General features: G+C 39.1%; 1 protein-coding gene across 1 annotated transcript in view; it reads right to left on the reverse strand.

Annotated features, from left to right (window-relative positions):
* Nucleotides 1–27,174, reverse strand: part of LOC140228924 (uncharacterized) — a 160,034-nt gene that overhangs the window by 126,816 nt on the left and 6,044 nt on the right. The window contains exons 5-21 of the mRNA XM_072309190.1: nucleotides 26,480–26,737; nucleotides 25,426–25,713; nucleotides 20,156–20,416; nucleotides 18,552–18,830; nucleotides 17,340–17,585; nucleotides 16,432–16,599; nucleotides 14,558–14,689; nucleotides 14,045–14,320; nucleotides 12,799–13,089; nucleotides 10,435–10,692; nucleotides 9,159–9,446; nucleotides 8,259–8,501; nucleotides 7,196–7,468; nucleotides 4,342–4,602; nucleotides 3,719–3,988; nucleotides 1,606–1,857; nucleotides 886–1,173 (exon numbers count right to left, since the gene is read on the reverse strand). Coding sequence (XP_072165291.1) covers nucleotides 886–1,173; nucleotides 1,606–1,857; nucleotides 3,719–3,988; nucleotides 4,342–4,602; nucleotides 7,196–7,468; nucleotides 8,259–8,501; nucleotides 9,159–9,446; nucleotides 10,435–10,692; nucleotides 12,799–13,089; nucleotides 14,045–14,320; nucleotides 14,558–14,689; nucleotides 16,432–16,599; nucleotides 17,340–17,585; nucleotides 18,552–18,830; nucleotides 20,156–20,416; nucleotides 25,426–25,713; nucleotides 26,480–26,737 — 4,332 coding nt within the window. The remainder of the gene's footprint in view (nucleotides 1–885; nucleotides 1,174–1,605; nucleotides 1,858–3,718; nucleotides 3,989–4,341; nucleotides 4,603–7,195; nucleotides 7,469–8,258; nucleotides 8,502–9,158; nucleotides 9,447–10,434; nucleotides 10,693–12,798; nucleotides 13,090–14,044; nucleotides 14,321–14,557; nucleotides 14,690–16,431; nucleotides 16,600–17,339; nucleotides 17,586–18,551; nucleotides 18,831–20,155; nucleotides 20,417–25,425; nucleotides 25,714–26,479; nucleotides 26,738–27,174) is intronic.

A 27,174-nucleotide genomic window follows, 5' to 3' on the forward strand; every position in this document is an offset into this window, starting at 1 on the left:
ATACGTTTGGATGGTTATTAACAATTTCCTTTTGAAAATCCCATAAAACAACACATACTACATGCATACAAGTAGTAATGGGTGTTCGAAATTCTTTCAGCATTGTGACTGATCTGCAATGATTCTAATCCACACACACACACAAACACACACACACACCCACACCCACAATTAGCATTCAGCAGTAATGTCAAGAAAAAAATCAAATGACAATTTATTGTTTTAACAGAACTTTCCGTTATAGACTGAGGATATAGGTGCGGTGAAGATTCCTATGCATCTCATAAGAATTTATGAGAAAAATATGGAAAAAGAACTTACACCAAAGAGAATAATTGTACAACAAAACTGCATCTGACATCATCTAGAACTCGTCTCTATCTTGGTGGGTAATCCTGTAAACACATATGTCTCATTGCTTAACTTAGAGCAAATTGTATTTTGAAATCACACAGCATAGTGTGTATCAAGCATCCGCCAAAGACACTTGCATCCATAAAAGTGGCCACTGTTTTAACGTTTGTAACCTTCTCGAGCATATTTCTATTCACCTTGAGTAGTTTGAACCCTTTCTGCCAAACCAAAATATTCATGGCATGAAACTTTCGTGAATTGGAGCCGATGACCTTTTTCATGGCAAACTCTAGCAAAATGCCACTGGCAATCACTGCATTATGTTTAAAAAAATTTGTAAGCATTTGACTTTTAAGTGGCAAATCTCCTCGTAAAATCTCCTCGTAAAAATTTGCTGTAAGTTTTGCACACACAAAATTTTTTGGTTTCACAGTAAATTGCTGCCAGTTATCCACAAACAATTCTTCCAATATTAAGATCTGGATCTGAAGAGTTGACCTGAGGTCATTGCAAAGGTCATCTTTGGCTTACTCAGGGAGACAGTGTCCGTGACGAGCGGACTTGAGCTCTCCCCGGTATTGGCTGTCACTTCCACATCGTACGTTCCTCCCGGCACCAAGTCGGAGATGATCACTTCCGGACATGCCTCCCTCTCGATGACAAAGTTGCCCGTTCCGTCCGCGCCGACCCCAAGGCCGGTCTGCCGAGGTGCGACGCGCAATGCGTAGTTCTCAAGGACACCCTGCGCAGGTGGCGTGATTCTAATTTTGACGCTTGTCGGCGAGAGTGCAGTTATGTTCACCATTGGGCTTAGTGGGTCTGCAGAAATTAAAGAGGTTCGAAATGAACAACAATATGTGTAATGACATGATAAAGAAATAAAATGAAAGGGGAAAAATCTAAAAACTCACCGCACTTTTTGCAAGTAAAAAAATGCTGCTACAAATAAAACAAACAAACAAACACATGTATAGATTTATATCAATCATGAAGTGACAACAGGTTTTTGGAGGATGGTACGGATTTGATTTGATTTGATTTGACTTGATTTATTATCTGTATGGCACTGTTTCACAATTACAAAAATTTCAGCAATTTCATTAAACATTATATACACAAATATGGTATTACACAGTGTAATTCCGTACAATTTCGACAATTTTCAGAATACAGATTCATCATTCTGTAATATGATCACATATATTACATATTAATTTCCATAAAGAATGCCTGGCCAGAAAGAGATCTCACCAAGAACATATGTGGCAGCTGCAGTTTCGAAGAGGCTAGTTTCTGGTGTGCCCAAGAAGAGCACAAATTCATAGATCTGCCCAGGTGTGAGATCGTTCAGAATGAGATTATTCTGCAACGTTGCCACAGGGGAGGCGGGTGTGCCATCTGATGGGGTATACTGGAGGAGGTAATTTGTCGTATTCGGTGCAATCGCCCACGTCAGGGACAACTGAGTGTCACTGAGCTTCAAGAAGGTGATCGTCTCCTGATCTGCGTTTTGAGTTTTAATGAGACAACCATGGAATAATGTCAGCTAATCATATTAAAAAATAACTCAATTGCAATAGAAAAAAAAGAGAAAAAATTGCATCTCTATTTACTTCCATCACATATTTCCATTTGCTCAAAAGTTGATACTGATAACCTTGCTGTCCTGACTTTCAAATGGCCATAGCAATTTTTCTCACAGTTGCTATTGTTTGATGTTGTTGTATAGATGATATTCTTTTTTTATGACAATGCTATTGTCATCAAATGATCTTATCACTGAACTTGGTTAATTTCTCATACATCTGTTTGGGAGAAGTTAAAATAAAACAAAACATTCAAACACAAATATGATAGAATGATCCTACTGACAGATCAAAAAAGTCATAGTCCTATATTACTTCTTTGTGGTGTACATCAGAATGTTTGTCATCTTTGCATTCATGATGATCTTTGGCCGCGTTTATAAGATTTTGCATGCCGAGAATCACTGTTTTGAAACACTGATTCGGAACACTGATTTGAAACATGGTTTTGTCAGGACAGCGTTTATAAGATTTTTTCCCCCGAGAATGTTGGGGCTCTCGCTCAGACTGTGCCATTGCGCAGCTCATTCTCCGCAGTTTGTTCCTCAGCAAGGCATTGTGACGTCATTTAAACAGTGTTTGAGATCACTGTTGCGTTTATAAGATTTTCAAAACACTGTTTTGAAACACACTATTTTGTGCGTTTCAAAACAGTGCTTCAAAACACTGTTTCAAGTTATGGCTAGCGTTTGTAAGATTTTTTTTTTTTCTTGCTAGAAATACTGTTTGGCGAGAAACAGTGTTTCAAAACACTGTTTCTGGCCAGAAAAAAAAAAAAAAATCTTATAAATGCACCCTAGCTTTCTCTTCCCTTGCACACTTCTTTAAATGAGTGCAAGAACCAGTGAATGCATAAATAGATCTTTGTTGCTATCAGATCTATGCAAGAGATTCATTGATATCCTAAGATCAAGAGACATAAGCAAGAAACATCAAATTTCAAAATGTTCTTTGAATTGTTAAAGATGAGTACTTGGTCTATAGATTAAACTGAGGATAATGATCATGAGACTCGGTGTTAAGAGTACAATTTTTTATTTTACGTTTCAGAGGTTAAATTTTCGGCAATATGAAATGTAGCATCTCTGCCGCATCTTCAACCATAAATCACATAATGGCACGGATGCAAATCAGAGAGAGAAGAAAAGAAAGACAAGCATATTGTGCTTCAGTTAACATCCCTCGCTGAAAACTGAAATATACAAATTGCTAAAATACTTTCTAAAGATATTTGATGTATTCACTTAATGTCTGTGCTTAGATAAACACATGTCAATAGATTATTCAGTTTATGACCACATCAGATAAAAAAATTACTTAAATCTTGCAAAAAATTCTAATATGCTCAAGATGATGAAAGTATGGAGAAAGAACTGAGCAAAAGTTTGTGTGTGTGAAAGAATTTGCCTGCTTGAATATTCATAGTGGTTGTGGTGGTGGTGGTGGAGGTGTGTGTGTGTGTGTGTGTGTGTGTGTGTGTGTGTGTGTGAAAGTAACATCCCACAGAACCACATCGACAAACTGAAGAATTCAAAGTGACTTCAAATGATCTCAGACTATGAATATTCCACATAATACACATGCAGGATTTTAGGCTTGTCCTTTTCACCTTTTTAATAATTTGCTTTGATTATACTGTTAGGTCCTGGTGGTCTAAATATGGCTGAATGAACAAAAACTTGTGCCTTCACTAACATGAGGAGACTCAAACAAACAGCTTTGTAATTTCAATATCCATCATACAGATGAAAACAGCATCACTTCAGTACATCCCTTACCTGTGGAGGCAGTTGTTTCACTGACAGCACTAAATGTTTCATCTGCAACAGTATAAATCTGAATGTTGTATGTAGTGCCTGGAGACAGATAATTTCTGGAGATGGACAGATCCTCCCCTCGTTGAACCTGCTGCAGTAGAGTCCGAACTGCTCCTTGCGGGTAAAGGTAGACGGCATAGTAGTCAAAGTTGCCTCCTGCAGCACCCCATACAAATGAGATTCTCGTCTGGGTGGTGTCCAGTATTTGGATCATGCCTGGTGCCTGTGGAACTACAGCAAGACAGTGAAGACAAAAATATTCATGTTAATATTGTATGCTGCAACCAGGTTTTACATATAGAAAAAAGATCACTGACACTTCTAAAGGACCGCAATCATACTGGTGTTATACTGGTATTATGGTGTCTATGAATAACACGATACCATCAATACACTATCATGAATCATGGTATCAAAATATTCTTTAATAATGACAAAAACAGCTCATATTCGGCAATATAATAAAAACCCTACTTCTTATAACATAAAAGGAATCACTAATCACAACTTTGCTATCTTGTATGTGTGAGCATATCATGGTGGAAGTATTGGTGTGATTTTAAATTGACTTTGTGCTGACTTACGGGTGGTGACTTCCAAGTCTTCTGATGTTCCGAGGCCAACTATTTCCAGTGTAATAAGGTAAGTCGTGCCAGAGGCCAGGTTGACAAAGTCATAGCTGCTTGTACTTAGGGGTTGCGACAGAATAGTAGGGGTGCTACCACCGACAGGCCCAATCTGTAAGAGGTATCCCATTGACTCCGGCTCTGTTGACACACCCCAGCTGATTGAAATGGTGCTGGTTGTGCGATTGGTGAGTGCTGGGAATCCCTCTGGAGCCCGGCCTTGGAAGAAGAAAAAAGAAACAAACAAATGTCATGTATCTTTTGTCTGATGACTCCACGAAACCATTCGACACATGGCTGATGAGCCTGTGAGTCATAATCTCTTGTTTGACCAGGTAATGCATAGACAATGACACACACACTATGTATATATATATATATGAATGGGCCGTGACGCAAGAAAAGGGCCCTTAGGGCATTAATACCGAAAATGAGTTTTCACCTCCACATTGTAGAAGGAACTCTGACGTATTTCGATATGCAAACCTTTTTCTGAAATTTCAATACTAAATGACCCCTTTACGACATTCAAAACAGCATGTTTTGTCCAAATCCTGTCAATTTTTTATGCGTCTGTATGCATGTGCGCGCATTTAGCTAGTTGATCTTCTTTGCATGTATTGCTTTGTCAAACTTCCGCGCCGTTTTCTGGCGTTTGCGCACAGCAGCGCTAAGGGCCCTTTTCTCGCGTCACGGCCCATATGTTTTTATAGATCAAGTTCTAAGAGACACAATTGAACTGGCATGTGATACAAATGCTGTTAAAGAAATCTTTCTGCTGTTCGTACCACTATTTCCAAATTTCAAGTGGCAGTAAGAGGTTAGGGTAATGTTCAGTTTGTCATATTCATCAAGAGAAGAAGCTATTGTTGTTTTTTTTAACCTTTCACTCATTTCAACTTCAGCAATATATGCAAAGATCTGTAAAGTTGACATATACAGCTATATAATACTTAAGTTCTCCTGCATATGCAGCTTGTAGCACCTCAAAATCTTTTCCCTTTCTCTCTCTCTCTCTCTCTCTGTTTGTTTTCTCACTATTTCTGATTTTGATACTTGATCACTCATATTCACAATTAGCACATTGTGTCCCATGTTTGGCAGTCAACAACAAATTTGTTTCCTATCCCTTTTCTTATCTAATTCCTTTTTTAACTTTTAGTCAAAAGTCGATGCTCTTTTATCCATCCCCTTTGATTGGAAGAATCTTGGGTGGAACCCTCGGAAGTCCTGGGGTAGTGACCTACAAATTATGTGACCGGCGACAACGGTTTCAGGCAAAAGTCAGGAATTTTGAAAATTCATTTTTTGACTGAATCACATTGTCCATTTCCTAAGCTTTGCACTGATATAAAACACTTGTATTCTTCGGCACCATAAGTGGGCATAGAAAGAGAAATAAAATGCGCTTTTTAAGTTGTTAGCCTGTCAAAATTGCGAGAAAACAGGCTTTGAAGATTCACCTCTTTCTCAAAGACAATGTCCGAGCGGCGATACGAGGGGAGAATCACCCATCCGTACGATGGTGCCAATCGATGTTAAGCTCCGCCTCTAGCAACCACATCGCCTTCTGATTGGCTCACTGAGAGAGTCAAATTTCCCGGGCACCTTCCTCGGAGCTCAGCGTATGGAGCCGAAAAACAATGCGTTTCGCTCGGGTTTGTTTACAGTACGTCTTTCAAGATGGCGAATACGATAATTGCACGTACAGCTGTATGGTGTACATGTACAAGTGTATTTGGTGCACGCATTACGCAATAGCATCCACACGCCATGACCGTGTGCATGTAACAGGAGCGATGGCGAATCCACACATTTACAAATCGCGTTTTCATCGTGGTTGATTTGTCTATATCATTGGCGACCCTTTTGAAGGCAGACAATTGCTAGTGCTGGCAAGGGTCACGTTTCCTGTTTGTTTTGCTTTTACAAGACATGCATATGTTCCTTTGTTCGGTGGTGCTAATTAAATTGAAACAAACAAACAAACAAACACGACTCATTAGTTTTGTGCGATCTTGACGTGTAGTATTTGAATATAGTTAGTCACATGTGACCGCTCCTTTCCTCTCATCTACCTTCCATTGAGTCAGTCTGCTGTCATAATTTTTACTACATGTACAAGTAGACAAATTTGAGAATATCTAGTTTTCTTTTCACACGGTTATGTCATGCTACATGATTTTTGTTTCACTTCCGTTGTCGAACATTGCGGTAGAATAGTTTGGATAGAAAGCCAAACGAAGAGAGCGCACTACAGAGCGAACGTATATAAACCACTATAGCAAGAACAATGGAGCGTGTAATCGTGCACGCGTGGACAAAGCATTCCCCAAACGCTGCAACTGGTGTCTCCGAAAGCCGAATTATGTAAATGTATGCGATGCACCAGCCAATCGCATGCAAGTCCCTGCGCCGTAGCAACGCTGGGGATATTGGCGCGGCGTTCGAAAGAAGCTCGAAACTGACGAGTGCGATCCAACATAGGGTGCTAAAAATTCCATTTTCAATAGGAAATCGTTAGTCTTATGCTATGAAATTTAGTGTAGATGTAGAAAACATATCAAAGATTCGATTTCTGCAAAAAACCTAAATCGACAAAAATAATGGTCAAAATCTTTGTACCCCACCTAGGAGGGAATTTGCTCTTGCGACTTTTGCCTGAAACCGTTGTCGCGGGTCACTTATGTATTTTAGTGTAAGAGTCAAAAGTGTGCTTATGTATCTGAGTGCGTGTGTGTGTGTGTGTGTGTAGGGGGGGGGGGGGGGAAGGGGGGATGGAGCCTCCACCCCTGTCTGTCTTTCAACATACCGGTGGTGCCGGAAGTCTCCACAGGGCCACTGACAGAAGTGCCGCGAACCGTCACCACAGACAATTGGTAAGATGTCCTCGGCATAAGGTCAGTCAGAGTAAAAACTTGGGGATCGCTGCTTGCGACAGGCACTTCCGTGGTTTCCTCAAAGCCGATCTGATTGTAGCTTAAGATGAACGAGTCATATCCTCCAATAGAGGGTGGGCTCCACATCAGGTCCAATTCAAAGGCTGCTGTGCGTGTGATCGTCAGGTCCTCTGGGGGATTAGGCACTGTGGAGACAAAGGGAGGATACAGTACATGCATGATTTTAGGCAAATTCAACTACCACACATGCAAAGAAGTCATTATTCCTGAAGCAAAAATCTAAGGAAAAATGCTTGGCACAATTGTAGAAGTGCAGTTACAAAATGGTCTTTAAAAATTAGCAGTCTTTTCAATCTCTCAAAACTTCCTTGTTTTATTATTAAGATCAGAGCATTACGCATGCAGATACTGCAGAAAAATGCGACCACAGTCATTACACTATAATCACTTTAACTATGAGTATTCCTAAAATACATTTACGTCATGGCACAACAACATGCAGACAGTACAACAGGCAATAACTGCTTTAGCTTCATAAGAGGAGCAACTTCTCACACTGCCTATGGAGCCATTAATTTCCCAATTCCACAAAACAAGGACTGTGTGGTGGACATGTGGACATATTGTAATGCAGGTTGCATTCATGGGATTTACAGTATGACCTTGCCAAAGATCTGGTACAGCACAATTTGTAGTATGACCAGGCAATTCACATGTATTTCAAGTGAAAGGGACTTGATTTTCAACATCCTTCAACTTCTTTGATGTTTTATCTTGCAACTGACTCATCTAGATTAATTTAGCAATGCCACATAACTACACAGGGGGAAAAAAAACAGCATTTGGATCTGGATGCGTATGAGGCCACTGTTCGCCACATGCCATTTTGACTCTCGCATATAATTCACGGCAATAATGTTGTATCCACTCCTACACATTACACCTTCAAAGAAGACAGAAGGAACAAGAACATACCTGTGTACTGCTGACCACCCGGTGGTGTTCCTGACTGCCCAGGCCATGTGACCTCAAAAGTGTACAGCTGGCCAGGTTCTAGACCCTCAAACAAGAATTCCCGCTGACCGAGGACCATTGATGTTCCCTCGTTAGGAGTGATTGACGGTATGTAAGTAGACACACCTTGCACTTGATTGATGGTGATTCGGATCGATGTGTTGGTGACTTCCTTAACATTGATGCCTCCAGGTGTGCCAGCAGCTTTAAAGAAATACAGTGAGAACAATTACTGGAGCCAAAATAAAGCAATGGAGGCAAATACATTTAAGCACCACATGTATCTACTTAAGGTGGTGGCTCTGTACACAGAACCTCAATATTTCCAAAGAGGAGTACACGGAAGTAATTTACATCAGGACCTCCTATAAACCTTCTCTAAACAAGGGGGAAGGGGGTCTACAATTTTCCTAAAGTCTATGACCCACTTTATATCGACATTCATGTGATCAAGGTGACTAGTCTATGACCTACTTATCGACCATCATGTGATCAGGGCGACTTGTCTATGACCCACTTATCAACCATCATGTGATCAGGGTGACTAGTCTACGACCCATTTATTGACCATCATGTGATCAAGGTGACTATTCTACAACCCACTTATCGACCATCATGTGATCAGGGTGACTAGTCTGACCCACTTATCGACCATCATGTGATCAGGGTGACTAGTCTACAACCCACTTATCGACCATCATGTGATCAAGATGAAGGCTATAGAGTTGACAGCTGGAAATTCCATAGGTTAATATATTGTACAGAGATCATATAAATGTTCAACACCAAGTCAGAAAAGTTTAGTTTTCTTTCCTCATTACAAATATCAAAGTTTTAATTGTGACTTTGACTAAAACATACCTGTAGTAACTGTTTGGGTGGATTCTGAGCTAAGCTCCTCATTTCTACCCTCTCCAGACACAGTTATCAAGGTGATGGTATATTCAGTGGCAGGCTCAAGCCCAGTCAGGGCTACAGATCTGACTGTTGTATCAAGAGTCAATGGTGAGTCAACAGCACCATCATCAGGTTCATAGGTGAGTTGGAAACTTGCAAACTCCACATCTTCTGCAGAGGGACCAGTCCACTGAACCAGAAGGGATGTAGCCTCAACGTTGGTAACAGAAACCTCAGTCGGGGCGGAAGGGCCTGTAAACATTGGAATGTTGCAAATTGTATCATGATTTAAGTTCATATGGAAATCAGATGTACAATGTAACATGGTCAGAAAAGCAACAATTCCTCATTGTATAAAAAGCAACAGCACACAAAATTTGAACAAAAACTAATACAAAAAAAAAAAAAAAATTATACGGGACCACCATAAATGGTTCCTCTGAGAATTCACCTTGACTTTAGACTAACAACTGATGGTACATTAACCATACATCTGTCAATGAACATTTTACTTCCGTTCCACAACATACCATTCAAATGAGTGCTGTAACAATTAAGATTGACAAGGTTACATAATCCTTAATACAAATAATATTTTGGATATTGAGTGCACACATAAATAGTCTGGATTTAACTCCGATCATGTCCTTCTTTAGGTTTTGCCTACTGTCTGTACCATAAATGTCTTTCATATAGTGCATGCATACCATATTACTTAAAATCTATGCTTTTTGAGCAGCTGCAATACAGTTAATTTTAAACTTCTACTTGAAATACTGCCTTTGTTATAAACCCAACTCATCAAATAATAAATACATACAAATAACGACATGATGTCACTGGTCATGCATATCTATGGTATTTGCAGCAAAGATAATGTTAAATGAATTCGACTTCAACTTTTGAATCATAACAGTCTGAAGGATTTGCTTTGAACATTAACAGCCTAGTCAAGGGATGTATGGACAGCCATAAACATTTAATTATAAATCAATGCATTGTTTATAATTAAGACATTCAAATAGGATGTACAAAGTCAGTCACTCCTGATAATCCTTGAATAAATCTGATACATTCAAAATTAGTCATTGTTATCATCCCAAAAGCTTTAAAAAAATATTCATACTACTGCATATCTTAAGGAACTGAAAAACTATATAAACCTGCATATCAAAAGGATCTGAACGATGGGTCTTGTTTTGAGAAGTACGCAGACATGACTTCATGACTTTAAACTTACTAGTCCTGACTTCAATACTTCCAGCCACTGTGTACTCTAAGCCGTTCCGCGTTGATAGAGTGATTTCATATAGGGCTCCTGGCATGAGGTTGGGTATGGTGATCAAATTACTATCTGGTACTGGAATATTAGAAGCAGATGCTGAACCCGCAGGAAGCTGGCGGTAGCTGTAGCCAAACCCGTCAAAAGCACCAGTGAGCCTGACTCTGATTACGATGATAGTCTCAAGAGCAAATTGGACTTCCATGATGATTGGACCTACGGCACAAAGAAATTAGAGATGCATGAGAATCATAATCATATAATATGAGCTTCTATTTGAGCACTATTACATTCAAACATGTTGGGTGCATTTCAAGGTATGTTAAATGCCTCTTTGATTGAGAGACACAATGAAAACTAATTGTGAACTCATTTTTAGTGGCATTTCTTACATGTATGATCTTGTTCAACAAGTTTCTCTCCTCATTATAATTCCCATTAGCCATTGGTTGGATGAGAGTGATTAAAATACTAAATCTATATAATAATGTTTTCATGAAGTGATTACAGGTAGGACATTTTCTTTCTTTATTTTCCTTCTCTAATCTTCAGATGCAAATTTTAGCTTTTGCTGTACAAAAAAAAATAATATATATATATACATATTTACATAAATATCATATATATATATATATATATATATATATAGAAATATTATTCATTTTATACAATTATTAGTGATTCTCATGCTGCAAATGGGATGAAAAAAAACCCCCACCATCTGCTTGTCATTGCTACGATAACGAATTGACAAATTCATGTTTTTTACATGTGGTCATGTGATCAGTGTTTTAGATGTAGCCATGACAAAAGAAACAAGGAAAAGTAAAAATTACGCGGTGCGTAATATATGTCCCCGCCGGAAGTAGCATTTAGTAGCAAAATGTACAATATGGTAAAAAATCAAGGTCAAAGGTCAAAGAAGTCAAAGGTCAAAATTCTGTGTAGAAATTTTGAAGCCCTCACCTAGTGCCATCACATAAAGCAAACAGAATCGAAATCGGGTTAGAAATGGCGAAGGAGTAGTATTTTGTAGCCAATGTACAATATAGGTCAAAAATCAAGGTCAGAGGTCAAAGAAGTCAAAGGTCAAAATTCTGTGTAGAAGTTTTGAAGCCCTCACCTAGTGCCATCACATAAAGCAAACGGAATCGAAATCGGGTTAGAAATGGCAAAGGAGTAGCATTTTGTAGCAAAATGTACAATATAGGTAAAAAAATCAAGGTCAAAGGTCAAAGAAGTCAAAGGTCAAAATTCTGTGTAGAAGTTTTGAAGCCCTCACCTAGTGCCATCACATAAAGCAAACGGAATCGAAATCAGGTTAGAAACGGCGAAGGAGTAGCATTTTGTAGCCAATGTACAATATAGGTCAAAAAACAAGGTAAAAGGTCAAAGAAGTCAGAGGTCAAAATTCTGTGTGGAAGTTTTGAAGCCCTCACCTAGTCCCATCACATAAAGCAAACAGAATCGAAATCGGGTTAGAAATGGCGAAGGAGTAGCATTTTGTAGCCAATGTACAATTTAGGTAAAAAATCAAGGTCAAAGGTCAAAGGTCAAAATTCTGTGTAGAAGTTTTGAAGCCCTCACCTAGTGCCATCACACAAAGCAACCGAATCGAAATCGGGTTAGAAATGACGAAGGAGTAGCATTTTGAAGCAAAATGTACAATATAGGTCAAAGGTCACAACTGAAATTCTGTGTAGAAGTTGCAAAGCTCCCATGTAGTGCTATCATATAAAGCAAACAGAATCAAAATTGGCTCATAAATGACAGAGAAGTAGCAAATTGAACATTTTGATCACACACGGACGCACAGACAGACGGACGGACGGACAGACGGACAGACGGACACACACACGTACGGAGCCCGTTTCATAGTCCCCTGCTCGAACTCGTTCGGCGGGGACAATTACATGCATACAAACTCGGGCGGGATTTGAACCAACAACCTCTTCATCTCTGGACAGGCATCTTATCCACTAGACCACCAAACTTCCACCCAACAGCCAGTGTTGGTTCAAATCCTTATAGCATGCAGCCAGTACTGTGTATACTCACTCACTCACACATTTATAAGTGTTAAGCATGTTTGCTGGCAAACTTCACTTAGTATCTTTTATTATCTCATCATTTACGTTGATGTACATTGTGGGGCAATTTGTCAATCAATTGCAATACAAACGACTCAATGGAAGAATTTCATGACTTTGAATAGCCCTGTCTCTCCTGTGAGTAACAATTGGCACAGAAAAGCTAATAGTGTTGTACATACAGTCCAAGGATCCTAGCAGAGAAGGAGTTAAATACTCTTGTTCATGCTACCTGTGGTTGCTGTGGTGGATCGTGGAGCACTCTTCTGCTCGGACTCCCCACTGCCGCTGACGGTTCTGACTTCCAAGGTGTACTCAGTGTCTGCCGTGAGGCCATCTACCTGGTAAGTGAGGACATCTCCCAGTACAACCACCACACTGCTGGCATCGGCGACGCCAGAAGAACTTGTCTCATAGTAGGTGATCTCGTACCGCTCAAAATCATTCAGTGCAGCCACCCAGGAGAGTTCAATAACCTCTGCATTCAGCGGATCAGCTGAAATGGCTAATGGTGCAGTGGGCACTGAAACAACAATAACATGCATATCAATGGTAGTCTTTATTCACCGTATGGTTTGAAAGACAATATTGTTGATTGTCGTGCATGTGTGTGTGTGTGTGTGTGTGTATTTCACAGTTACTACAAACCATTTGCTCCAAACATATCTACCCATTTGCACAATCATGAATGTTATATGCATGCTTCCGGGCAACTTCTCTATCTTTTATTAACTCACCATTTTGCAAGGGCGGTTGGTGGGGGGGGGGGGAGGGGGGCATCAACATTTCACACAGTCATTGGCAAGACCTTGTCATGAGGTTTAATTTTTTTTTTTCAAGTCTCGCACAACTTTTGAGAACAAATATGAGACAGTCACGCATACTATTACAAAGCCACGCCCATTTTTGTACTGCATGTCACCTCACATGGACACGATTTTGTGATTTTATGTACATTTCAATGCTCTGTCACAAAACTAAAAAAAATCCAGTTTGATTGATTTATTCAATTTTATGCTAATTATGGTAAGAAAGTGGTCAGTGACAATTTCCAATGAAAAAATATAAAAAAAAACTGTCAAAATTGAAGAAATACACCTAAACAAAATCCAAAAACAATAAAATACATAAAAATTGAAATTACCTTTGGAAGTTTTTATTTAGTATGTAAAACAAATATACAAACCATAAAGAAGACTCTTAATGCTTTTAATTGGTGTTTAACAGGCTAATAGAAGATCTTGAGCTGAATTTGCTTATAAATTGATTGACTAAGATAAGAAATTGATATTTCAAGACAATATCTTGAAAATTACGATGCACGTGTCGTATGGGCCAAATATTGTGACTGCCCCACTGATGACGCAGATTTCCAGAGGGGCAGCATCCACAGCCAAAAAAGCCAATCCTGATAAAAAGTTAAGCCGGAGAGTTGTATCAATTGCTACACCTACATGTAATATCTTGTCTCAACTCACATGTTCTGAAAGTAGTCGAAATGACTGTTTGGTCCACATCATTCCTCCTGACCCTGAACTCGTAGTTTCTCCCCGGCACCAAATTGTCGTACGTGAACGACAGGATGGTGCTGATGCTTGACGATGACGAGACCAGACCACCAACCTCTTCACCACTCACTCTGCCCACTTCACGATACAGGGCGAAATAATCGACGCCCTCTTCTTTCCTCCATGTTACCATGACAGAAGTCTCGTTGAAGTCGGTCACTACAAGACGGTCAGCTGGGAATGGCTCTGAGATGAGGATAGCATTATTTAACACATGCATTATCAAAAGTTTGTTCAAGTTCATATGAAAAAAAAAAAGAATTGTGCAATTTCATTTCTCTTCTGTTTCCTTAAATGGGAATCCCTTAATTCTGCTCTCCTCTGTAATACTTTGATACAATTACTACTATTTTTTATTGGAGAGATTGAGAGAGAGAGAAAAAATGCTCTTTTGAAAGAAAGTGAGCTGAATCCACTCCACACCTGTTGAGTCAATAACTCCGATAGCACTGCCGAAGGAAATCTGTCCACCCCCTGCAGGTGCAGCAAAGCTCCGGACCTCCACAGAGTAATTCACGTCTGGAAGAAGATCCTCAAACTCGTAGGACAAGATCTCTGTGATGGATAGAGTAGTAGAGGTAAAGTTAATAACAATAGTTTACTATACAGCAGCTGTAGTAGCAATTTAAGTAAAAGTAGTACAAGCAGAAGTAGTGTAGTAGTAGTAGTAGCAGCAGCAGCATAATAATAGTAGTATCAGTAGTAGTAGTAGTAGTAGTAGTAGTAGTAGTAGTAGTGGTAGTAGTAGCATAGTAGTAGAAGTAGTAGAAGTAGTAGTAGTAGTAGTAGTAGTAGTAGTAGTAGTAGTAGTAGTAGTAGTGGTAGTAGTAGTAGTGGTAGTAGTAGCATAGTAGTAGAAGTAGTCGTCGACGTCGTCGTCGTTGTAGTAGTAGTAGTAGTAGTAGTAGTTGGAGTAGTTGGAGTAGTAGAAGTAGTAGTAGTAGTAGCAGTAATAGTAGAAGTAGAAGTAGTAGTAGTAGTAGTAGTAGTAGTAGTAGTAGTAGTAGTAGTAGTAGTAGTAGCAGTAGTAGTAGTGTAGTAGTAATAGTAGCAGTAGAAATAGAAGTAGTAGAAGTAGAAGTAGTAGTAGTAGTAGTAGGAGTAGTACAGCTACAGTAGTTGTAATTGACATACAAAGCGGACAAACAGTTTTCGTGCATGTTATTTTTACACCGTATGATCGGGTAGGCATTTTGGACAAATGGGTAGAATTTCATTAATAAACTTTATTTATTCTCATTTTGTCCTGAAGAAATTCTGCAGAAATTGTGAGGTGGCGAGAGGCGATAAAAGGCTATGGTTTACATGAGGTACATCAGGCACATGTCAGTGAATACTTGCATCAAAGTGTATGACCTGCTACAACAAAAGGATCCTAAAGTCGCTGACAGTTGACCCGAGAAAATCGAGTTTGAAGTCACATCATCAAAATTGGTCAAAACAATCGGATTTCTGTTTTAGGCATAATTCTGTGGTCTAATGTTTTGTCTATTATCTGCCGAAATTTCGAAGCTAATTAAATGATCAAAGGAAAGACGAGAAATCAGCATTTTTCTGGGCTATGATTTTCCGACTTTCAACGTAACAAAAACATGTCCGAAGATTTGGATTTAGCGCCGCAGCTAGACTCCGCCCATTGCAACGAGGGAGTAATCTTATTGGTCAGTGCGTGGCATCCTGATTATTGCTCGGTCGTGCGTTGACAGCTGGCGCTAAGCTTGAATGAACATCGTGGTGGTCGCTAGGAGCATGCCTTCTATTGTCAAGCAATGAAAACTGTCTCACCTCCCCTTGATCATGATAGCGTTGGAAGGAAAACTTAGAAGGCGTTTTTCTCGAAACTCTGAATTCCTCAACCACTTGACATGCACTAATAAGATCATCGATATTTCCGCACCCAAGCATTTTCATTAGTTGTGCTACATATAAAATTAAAGTAGAAGAGTATGGGGAATAATGTCATGCCATTTTGACAAAATTGTATTCCCCCAACTTACGGATCCTTTTATTGTAGCGGGTCACATATGCTCATTAGTAACGGTCAACTGCCATCAAGACTCTTTGGCTGTGTGTGTGCTTACAAAAGAGACCGGTGATACAACTATACATCTGTTGCATAATCTCAAACAAGAAAACATTTTTGTGCATTATGACACTAAAAATGATTTTCACACATTTTCTGGCAACCCAGGGTACAGCACTAAAAAAGAAAAATAATAATTCAACAAACTGGCGAATTTTTATTTGCTACTTAAGGGTACCAAACATTGCATTATATGCAAATAAGGCTTTCTGACCTGTGCCAAACAAAGTAATGGAGAATGGCTCTGGCTGGATCGCAGACGTAGGGTTGATACGGACTTGATAGCCAAAGATGACGGCGGGAGGAGCCGGTGCTGTCCATGATGCGGTAAGGGAGGAGAACGTCTTGGAGACAACCATGACACTGCTCGGTGGGTCAGGTTCTGTCATAGAGAGCAACAGAGGTAGCCACGCATTCATTCATGAAGCAAAATTTATAGGGAGAGGATTTTTGTTTTGATAAAAGACTGCTCGGTGGGTCAGGTTCTGTCATAGAGAGCAACAGAGGTAGCCACGCATTCATTCATGAAGCAAAATTTATAGGGAGAGGATTTTTGTTTTGATAAAAGCTGAATGATTCCCATCCCACCCCCCTCCCCCAAGTAAAGAAAGGATGACAAATGTCTTTTTGTCTCTCTATTTTTTTTATAAGGCAACAAGATCTTGTATGTGTTTCTTTTGTGTTCTTGTTTTAAAGCAATTTCGCTGTAAGTTTGGTGGATAAGATTGAAAAAAAGAAACAATCTATCTAACCATACCTCCTCCCAGAGAAATAAATAAGAATGAATAGAAAATCATAAATTCTGGCAGGAACAGTATAAAGACACCTTGGTAAGATGGGGAAATAGAAACATCTTTTAAGGACTACTACAATAGCAGCATTACGGTGTATATTCTGTAGGAACATTTCCAAAGTTTAGTAACATAACACACCCCCTTTGCCTACTCCACCTCTCCCCCCCCAAAAAAAAAAACAACTTACGATAAAATTAAAACTGTGGAATCACAACAGTAATTCCCCATGCCTGTCCATGACATCTCATTACTGCAGATATGACTGGGAGTAATTTGTGAACACTGTAAGTTGAAATAGGACAGGGTCCTCTACAGCACAGTGAACTACCTGTTCTGATCATCTGAGATGATATCTCCATGCCATCAGCGCTGAGAGTCATAGTATACAGCTGCCCAGGAATCAGTCCAGTGAACGTGTCGATGACATCAGCTGAAGTATGAGCCATCGCCAGGGGAAGAGGTCCGCCTGTTAACTGAATGATGTACGTGTTTGTGTCTGCAACCTCCCCAAAGGTATACTCGATGGACGTGTTTCCAATCTCACGGATGATGATCTCACCGGGAGAGGCAGGCACTGCATTGTGGGATACACATACAAGATCATACAACAGCATAAACTTCAAAATATCATACACCATATATCTTGTATTGACAAATAATATTGCCATCTATATACGATGCTTTAGCAGCGCACTAAAAACGCATATCGTTGTCCACTAAATTTCTACTGTGCAATACGAGAATGTATTGAACAAAATACCGTAAAACGAGGAATGTTTGCATGCACTTTAATTCCGCAAATTTTGCGAGTGCCAAGATTCGCGAAATCAAAATGCACGCGAAAGTTGTCTATATACTATATGCATTGAATGCTAGTGGCAGTTCACGAAAATTTCACGCCACGAATATATCGTGTTTTACAGTATATAAGCTAATTAATTCCCCATAGGTTACCGTTGTTACTGGCTGTTCAATAATACACCATTGCAGGTCTAGGGCAATTATATCCCCTGGGCAATTGCCCCGGACCCTCCCCTGACACTGACCCTAACCCTAATCCTAATCCTAATCCTGAACCTAACCCAAACTGTAACCCTAAACCTAACCCTAATCTAATCAATTCCATCACTAATCTTGTTCTTCCTTATCAGTGTTTTTCACCAGTAAGCACATGTTGTATGCATGCTGAAAGTCGCCCAATTTCCCAATATAGAAGCCTTTTGTTATGTTATCAACTTCCAGCTGTGTGGCGCACCTCACTCTAGCAGAAACTAGAACATGAAAACCTCAAAAATGCGCAGCTTGAACTCCTGGAAATATATTGAAAATCCTTCATAAAATCCACAAAAATTCCCCGATCACTCCCAAAATTTAATCATCTGTTACTTGTGTCATTCTCAACCTTTCCTGTAAGTTTCATCCAAATCCGTTGGCAACTTTTTGAGTTATTTGCGACACGGACAAACAAACAAATTAATGCTGATGAAAACATATAACCTCCTCCCTAGACAGAGGTAATAATGCAAAGTGATAGACATACTTGTCTGGAATGTCCCCTCCAATGGTTCGCTCCTGCTGGCTACACCATCTTGGCCTGTGACCGTCCTGATGGACACTGCATACTCCCTCCCTGGAAGCAGTGTGACTATGGTGAAGGTCAGCGTGGCTGTAGCCTCTACTCTGGACAGCTGAGGGGTACTTCCATCTGGTGGGGAGTACTCTACTTCATAGAAGTCCACATCACCAACTGCTGCACTCCATGTAACTGTCAGCGTGGTAGATGTTGTCTGTCCACTGATGTCGACTGGTGCATTTGGACCTTTCAGTAGATTAAAAGTATGCGTCAATTATAGCAATTTCATTCCAACCTTCAAAGTTTCTTCTGTTTAAATTAGAACTATATTAGAGTGAGCTGCATTATTGCACAGATTGTACTGCAGTACCAATGTACAGATCTGGTGATGAGAAGTGCAGATAACATGGTTCACTCTCTACCAGATGAAGCAACTATGTTTTGATTTTAACTTGCTGAGGACGAGTCCCGAGTATACTCTGGCAAGTGTCAATGGGAAATGCATGGTGTAGTAAAATCAGCCCATCCTCAACGGGTTAAAGATAATATAATGTTTTGGTACCTCAAAAGTTTCCCCAAGTTTCCTTGTCTTAGTTTGTGTTTCACGTTAAACTACCTTTCATATAACTAACACTGTGAGACTTACTCACCCCAAGGAGCTGTCATGTCTTTGTAATCATGCAATATTGGTTTCATACAATACATGTACAATGTATATTGATTGTCGCGGTACCACATCCAGTCAAATTAACGGCTTGTTCGAATTTTTCAGAGCCCGCTCTGCTCTGGCACGAAACCATTATAGCATGATTACTAAGACATGAGAGCACTTTGGGGCGAGTAATTCTCACAGTGTTAGTTATATGAAAGGTACTTTAACCTGAAACACAAACTAAGACAAGAAAACTCAGGGAAACTTTTGAGGTCCCAAAACTTTATACTATCTTTAATCTTTCTCAAAAATTTTTGCTCAGTCATTATTCTGAACACCAATATGATTCATTTGCATAGATGTCCTATCCATAATGACAACTAGGCAGATTTTGTCAAACTATCAATACATTCTTAAGCTTGTAGATGTTTTTAGACTATGGTCCTTGTTCTAGTTCAAATGACTGAATGAATGAAAGGGTGAGTGAAGTAATGCACTTTGCACTCAACAATTCCAAAAGTACATATAGACATCAAAGCTATACCAAATTTTTAATGAAAGAATTGAATATATAAATATGTAAATTGTATTAACGTTTACACATTACACATAATTGTAATTATGTTGATTACAAAACAAAGTACATGTAGAACAAAGTGATAGCTATTAAAATAAAAGGTGGGTCCCAACTTTTATTTTGACATCTTTTTGTTTTTAGATATCTCAGCTATTTCCAAACCAATTTTTATCAAATAAACTTTAAATTCCTTTTAGAAATGTACAATGTATGCTCTTTCATATTCCATACAAGGATTCCCACTATCTCGCCAAAAGGTTGGAAACCTGAAGCCCGGTCCATTTCAATCAAAACTATAACATCCCTTTAAAATATGGCATGCAAATACAGTATCAATCTTACTTGTGCGAACATTGACAGTTCTGGCAAGAGTGCTACTAAAGTCATCCACATCAATTGTGTAGAGGCGTCCAGAAACGAGATTATCGAAAGTTGTCACAATGTATCGGTCTGTGGCAAGCTTAGGTACACTTGCAGTTGGTCTTGGAGTGCCTGCTGGGTAGATGTACTCGAAGAATCCGGGTTCATCAACGGTTGCATAAATGACTGTAATTGTGGTTGCTGTGACCCTCTCGACAAAGATTCTATCTTCCGGAATAGCATCTAATTTAAACAAACGGAAAATTATTTGAGAGCAGAACCAGAGGGATGATAATTGTATAGGTACAACAGAGGTCAGGACTTAAAATAAAGTGTTCTGAAATTATGCAACTGTTCACTGAGCTCATAAATGGAAAGCAAAGCACAAAATTTTTCAGTCAGTATCATTTGGATGGTTTATTTACTTGTTTTGTTGTTTATTGTTTTGTTGTAATACACATCAAGTACCCTCCATCTCGAGTCATACAAAGGCATATAAAAGTATCACCTTCAGACAGCAAATATATTTCACTGACATCAAGTATTTGTTTCCTTTGTAATTTGATAATTTCAAGATATACAGACCACACGCATCCACAACCACAGGAAATTCTGTGTGCAAGTTGTGTGGACATCAACAGTACAGCTCCTTACATGAGAGTTTATGCAAAAGCTTGCACCTCAGGATCTGCAATGAACTACAGCCATCAATGCACATTGTACTTACTCATGGCATTACCTTTGCTTTATCACCACTGGTTCTAGAAAAGAAGATTTGTAAATATTCTTAATTTGAGGAGGGGTTTGGGACCCGGTTGGGGGGGGGGGCAAGAGGAGCATAGTTCCCAGTTGATCAAATGGAGATCCTATCCTCCTAGGCATAGAGGGGTTTTCAAGAACGATATGAACATATGTCAAATTTACGCTTGTAAGTCCCCATTTTGACCCCTCTCATCCCACTCCCTTGGGTCAATCCCAAGGGGGCACCCCTTGAAACCACTTGAAACTACAGTCATCAATGTACTACCTCATAGTATTAACTTAGCTCTATCACTTCTGGTTCTGGAGAAGTTTAAAATTTTTAAAGATTCCTTAATTTTGGAGGGATTGGACCCCCTGGGGCCCCCATGTGGGACATGGTGCCCATTTAAACACAATGAGATCCTATCCCATAGACATGCTACCTGCTATGTTTGGTGAAAATCGGCCATGGGGTTTTCAAGAAGAAGTTGAAATTGTACAATTTAGGCCCCCATTACGACCCCTTCCAACCCCCCTCCCATGGGTCCCAAAGGGGGCACCCTCATTCCGCTATGAACAAACTTGAAACTACAGTCATCAATGTACTAAATCATACTATCAACTTGTGTAGCTCTATCACTTCTGGTTCCAAAGAAGACTTTTTAGGATCCCTTAATTTTGAGGGGTTTGCATGGGCCCTGTGGGTCCCCTAGTGGGGCATGGTGCCCATTTGAAAAAATTGCGATCACAACCCCCCAAATATGCTACCTGCCAAGTTTGGTGGAATTGGTTGTGAGGTTTTCAAGAAGAATTTGAGAATGTTAAAAGGTTACTACACATACGCACACCAGATGAAGAGGAATCGCAATAGCTCAGGTGAGCTAAAAGCAGCAAAAATGATAGAAGTATAGTGCCAAAACAAGACCCCCCCCCCCAATAAAAAGGAATAACTGCTACCAAATAATGGTAAAGAGCAAAATCTTTGTTGAAATAAAGTCTGCTGTTCTACAGCATTATGCCTCAAACATTCACTGACATATTTTCCTTTTTTTTTTTTTTTTTTACAGAGCAGCTTATTCTTTCTTAGCCTATCAGAACATCTACTTTCTCAATTTTTCTGGTCACTGGTGTTCACGAGTAAACTGTATTTTACAATGAAGTGCCCTTTGTTAGGTGATACGCTATCAGCGTATCACCTATTGTGATTGTCAAAATCTCTCTTTATTTCTTTTTATTCTTCTTTCTTTCTGGACAATTTTGTGTCATCAATATCTCAAGAATGACATTACGAAATAACATGACATTTTCAGGGAACATGTCTCATGACAAAATCTAGCCACAATAAGGTTTTCATGACAGTAACATATCTATGACGTCATCTAGGCGCCATTTTGTGATTTTCGGACCATGTTACATGATCGATCATAACTTCATAACTAAAGGTCATTTCTGTATCATTTTCGGTGGACATTAAGTTCAGGTCACGCTCTATCTTACATTTTAATGCTAATTACCTAGGACATTATTACGCGCGCGTACGCGCGCGTCAAACTTTTAAAAGGCTAAAAACAACTTACCAATGGGAAATCTCGAAGTTTCAGACAATTTTAAGCGTTTCGCGCGTTCGCGTCCGTCCGCACATTTTCGCGCGTAGTGCGCGTAAGCAAAATCAAAATGCACATTTTTTGACAGATTTGGATTCCTGATACATTAAGCAACAATATCCCTTGATTTCCGATCAATTTTGACCTATAACAAAGGAATGCGTTGGCGTCAAAGTTGAAATTTCGTGTGCGCGTCTATGTGCAAATATAGCGAAAAACATGTCTTTGTTTATTTCGCCATAGCTCTTTAAAACGTCTGGTTACCCTATGTTTTTATTGCATATTACAAAAACATATGAATTGGAAATAACGTTTCAAGTATCAATATCTCCATGAATACATTATGACGTCATCATATCGTTATCTGAAATCAAAAAAGTGGAATTAATTTTTTTAAGGTACTGTTTCTGACATTCATTTGCTCGTATCTCTTTTGTTTAAGCTCAATATTATCCCAAATTCAGATATGTTGTACTTTGAACATTTGCCTTTCATGTCCATGTCATAGTTTTGAAATTTGATGACGTCATCATGCTTTAAATTGTGTTTAAAGGTAAAGACGCAAAATCGGACAAGTTTACGTGTTATGTCTATGGGAGGTGATTTTTTTAGAAACCATGCATTGACTTGACAACGTTTAAGCACCTTTATCTCAGCTGATTTTGCTTCATTTCCTCTGAAACTTTAGTATGTTGTAGCTGTGACAATAAGCTGCAGTAATCATGCATTTTATTCTTTGAAATCTCCTCATGAGGTTGACAATTTTGCAATTTAAAACTGAAAATGAGAATGGAATGAGGACCAAACGATTCCTGATTCATCTTTAACGTACATAAGTTTACGTTCCTCTAATTTTCTCGTCGAGACGTATGGCCGAGTGGGTAGAGGCGTCGTCTTAGAAACGTGAGGTTGCACACGTACGGGTTCGATCCTCACAAGAGCACGAAAGAAAATAATATTTTTTTTTTACTTTTTTTTTTCTTCAATGGAGTACTACACCTTCGTCCATGTAGAAATCACGTTTCCATGTAAACACACCTGTACGCACACACTCACACAGTATACCTTTGTTTTGCGTTGGAGACTGCATTACTTCGATTGCTGCAAAATCATAGTTTTGGAGGCTGGGCTTTTCAAACTGATATAGTATATTGTAACAAAATGAAATTTCTTCATATCAATTTAGTAACACAATGTAGTCGTGGTTACTTTGTGCTGATTTATACATGTAACAAGCTATACATTGTAAAAAAGGTATTCAGTCTTCTGTATTGATGATTATTTGTCAATTAGTGGTTTTTGTGGAGTTTCAGATAGTGATAAAAAGTATGGATGATAAGTGCAGCGATAATTCCTACAGTTAGTTCAAAGTTGTGTTACAGATGTTTGATACATACATTTAACATTGTGTGTGTGTATATACGTGTGTATACAGGTTGGCCATATGACACATTCTAGACAATTAATCTTAATTGATTAGCAAACGTAATCAGCTATGGAACTGAATATGGTACTAATGTATGATGTTAATGATTCTAATTAAACTGTGACGAGTTTAAAGGGATAGCATAACTGTGTGTAAAAATAAGGCAATTATAAGGAAATTTTAAGGCAATTTGATAACCATGCCTATAATAATTTCATACAGGTACTAGTGCCTGCCTGTGATAGATTGTCATGTCAATAGCAAACTGACAATGTACGATGAATGTGTTATACATTGAACAAATGTCTTTCAAGTCCATAACGTTCCCCATACTTTCCCATCGAGACGTGTGGCCGAGTGGTTAAAGGCGACGTCTCAGAGACGTGAGGTTGCGGGTTCGAATCCCACAAGATCACGAAACAAAATACTTAGCTACTTTACTGTTTTTTTTTCTTCAGTTTTGTATTACATATTCGTTCATGTAGAAATCACGTTCGTATATAAACGCACCTATACACACACAGAGACACACACACACGCCATATCCCTCTTTTTTGTGTGTTGGAGACCACATTGCTTCGACTGCAGCAAATTTTGCAGGTTGACTTTGTCAAACCGATCATAGTATGTAATGACGACGACTGAGGTGTTGTACTTTGAACAATTGTCTTTCAAGACCATGTCATTGTTTTGTAATTTGATGACGTCATTACACTGAAAATTGTGATTAAAGGCAAGGTATCAAAACCAGCCGATTATAGGTTTTATGTCTGCGGGACGTATTTTTCCCAAGTTGCCAGAAATGGCATAGCGACCTCAGTCGTTACAAGGCCGCTTTTCCGTCTAGCAATGCAATAGATGTTCACACGGCCACGTTAGTTGAGTGGGCATTGACTTTCCCCCTGTTATATCTATACATTGTTGTTGTTTTTTTTTTTGTCTTACCATTTCCGTGGATGACCCGTGGCCGAGTGGTTACGAAACGGTTTCGCATGCACGCTCAATATAACTTCAAGGTGCCTATATCACATTCTTTTCTTTGTCGATCACAGATGACTGTCATCTGATGACCACAAGCGTATCACCTAACTCGTCCTCAATGTGACGAGTTTTCATGTCTCGTTTATTTTGCTGTGCTCTTTAATAGTTATTTGAATAGTGCTCATTTTCACGTTTGGTTTTCCTTTCCAATACATATCAAAAACCTGTGAGGGTTAAGAAAATATAACAGCCTAACCAACACGCATGTGTTCATTGATTTTGTCAACTAACTCTGTATGAGCTTTGTATGTGGAGTACTGCTGTCAAATCTGTTTACAATACATCTTTCTGGAAAACTAATCTATGCCCTATGATTGAGTAATGGAGATTTAGTGTTATTTACGCAGGGCATTGTATTGGCATTTTCAACTTCACATACAAGCTCCAACACCATGTATGATTGCAGTCTAAAGTAGCATAATAGTAAATAGTCGACTGACCTGTGCTGCCTTCGACAGTAGAGGCGTCACTCACAGCTTGACTCGGCGTATTTGATGAAACAGCTCGTACATAGAAAGTATAATTTGTTTCTGGGAACAGATCCTCTACAGTGAAGGTATCAGCTGAGTTCGCAGCAGTTCCAGAAAGTGTCTCCTGCCCCGAGTCCTCCCTTTGGTACCAGATCTCATAGGCGGAGAATGTAGTCGGCAGAGTCGGCTCAGATAAGTCAAGAGTGACAGTGGTAGGTGTGGTTGACAGCACAACAATCTCACCAGGTTCATTTGGATCTGTAAGTGAAACATCACACATACACTTTGAAAATACTGCTCTTAGCCATCTCACACAGCAAAATGATAATAATAATGGATAAGTGAATACGATACAAAGAGGTGTAATAACATTCACAAGACCAATTCCATGCATGGTCTTTAAATGAATATGGAAGGTGGGCTTTTGTAGATCATATGACTACAACAAAAAACAACCCTTTAAAATATCTCTGCATAGCATTGATCTCCTGTGCTCTTGTATCTTCTTATGATTAGAAGGAAAAAGAAAACATTTTCTGGCATTAAAAAAAAAAAGAGACACAAAAATGGCAGCTACCAAAACACCCCTATGAAAATATGGCCAGGACCAATACATTAATTTTGACATCGCCTTGCTTGCTTATTGCTTTTCTTTCACATGGTGTTGGAAAAATAACAAACTGTTTTATGCTCTTTTTGGTCCTGGTTTAATTTGAATAATGGACTGTGACATAATGTTCACATTGAAAGTCAAGACCCATCCTACTAAAACAGTATTTCCACATGGCTTTAGTCTCTACATTGCACGCCAATCTTTGAATTAAACTGAAATGAAAGACAACAGTTCTGTGATACACTCAACCCTCTTTAACCCCTTTTGTGCCACATTCTACTACCTGCTCATAGGTTTGTGTGTCAAATTGGTGCACATTTTACTCATTGGCACATAAATTTTAAGGGTTAATAGTTGCCACACCCACTAGCGCACATTTATCTCTCACTACAAGGCAGCTTGACAACTTACTGGTCGTCACATACACACTCCTTGAGCTCATACTCCCGAAGCGGTAGGTCGTGACCATGAAGGTGTACTGTCTACCAGATTCCAGGCCAGTCACTGAGAGCTGAGGCCGAGCAGAAGGCGCTACATTCATAGCAAAGATCTGATCACTACCAAGCTGGAGAGAGGCGTTGTAATAATCCGCAGAGGCCAATGGGGTCCATATGAAGTCAACTGAGCTGTTTGTCTTGTAACGGACATATGGCAGGCCATCAGTGCTCCCTGTAACATATGTCACAAGTTAATTACATTTGAGATGTCAGCATTTAATGGGGAAAGATTACAAGGGGTTTTACACAAAAATTGTATCTACAAGCTGTCTATTCTGTTCAGTGTTACATACCAGAAAATCACAAATACTCACACTATCTACACATGACATAACTCTTCTCACAATTAATCCTAGAAATTAAATCTTTAAAAAGACACAAAATGTATGATAATGTATGAAATCAAAGTAGTCTTAACATAGACACAGATATCCAAAATAATTATGACATGTCACTGACCCACTATAGCTATGTACATTGTAGTTGATACCTGTTAGCATTGCTATACTTTTTGGAATGATTTTTATTTCCCCCTATGATCATCAAACTGCTTTTATGTTGTTGTTTCTTTTTTTCTTTTTCTTCCTTAGATTTTGCATACTAGCTCAA

Source organism: Diadema setosum, chromosome 5 (genome assembly GCF_964275005.1).
Source record: "Diadema setosum chromosome 5, eeDiaSeto1, whole genome shotgun sequence".
Lineage (NCBI taxonomy): Eukaryota > Metazoa > Echinodermata > Echinoidea > Diadematoida > Diadematidae > Diadema > Diadema setosum.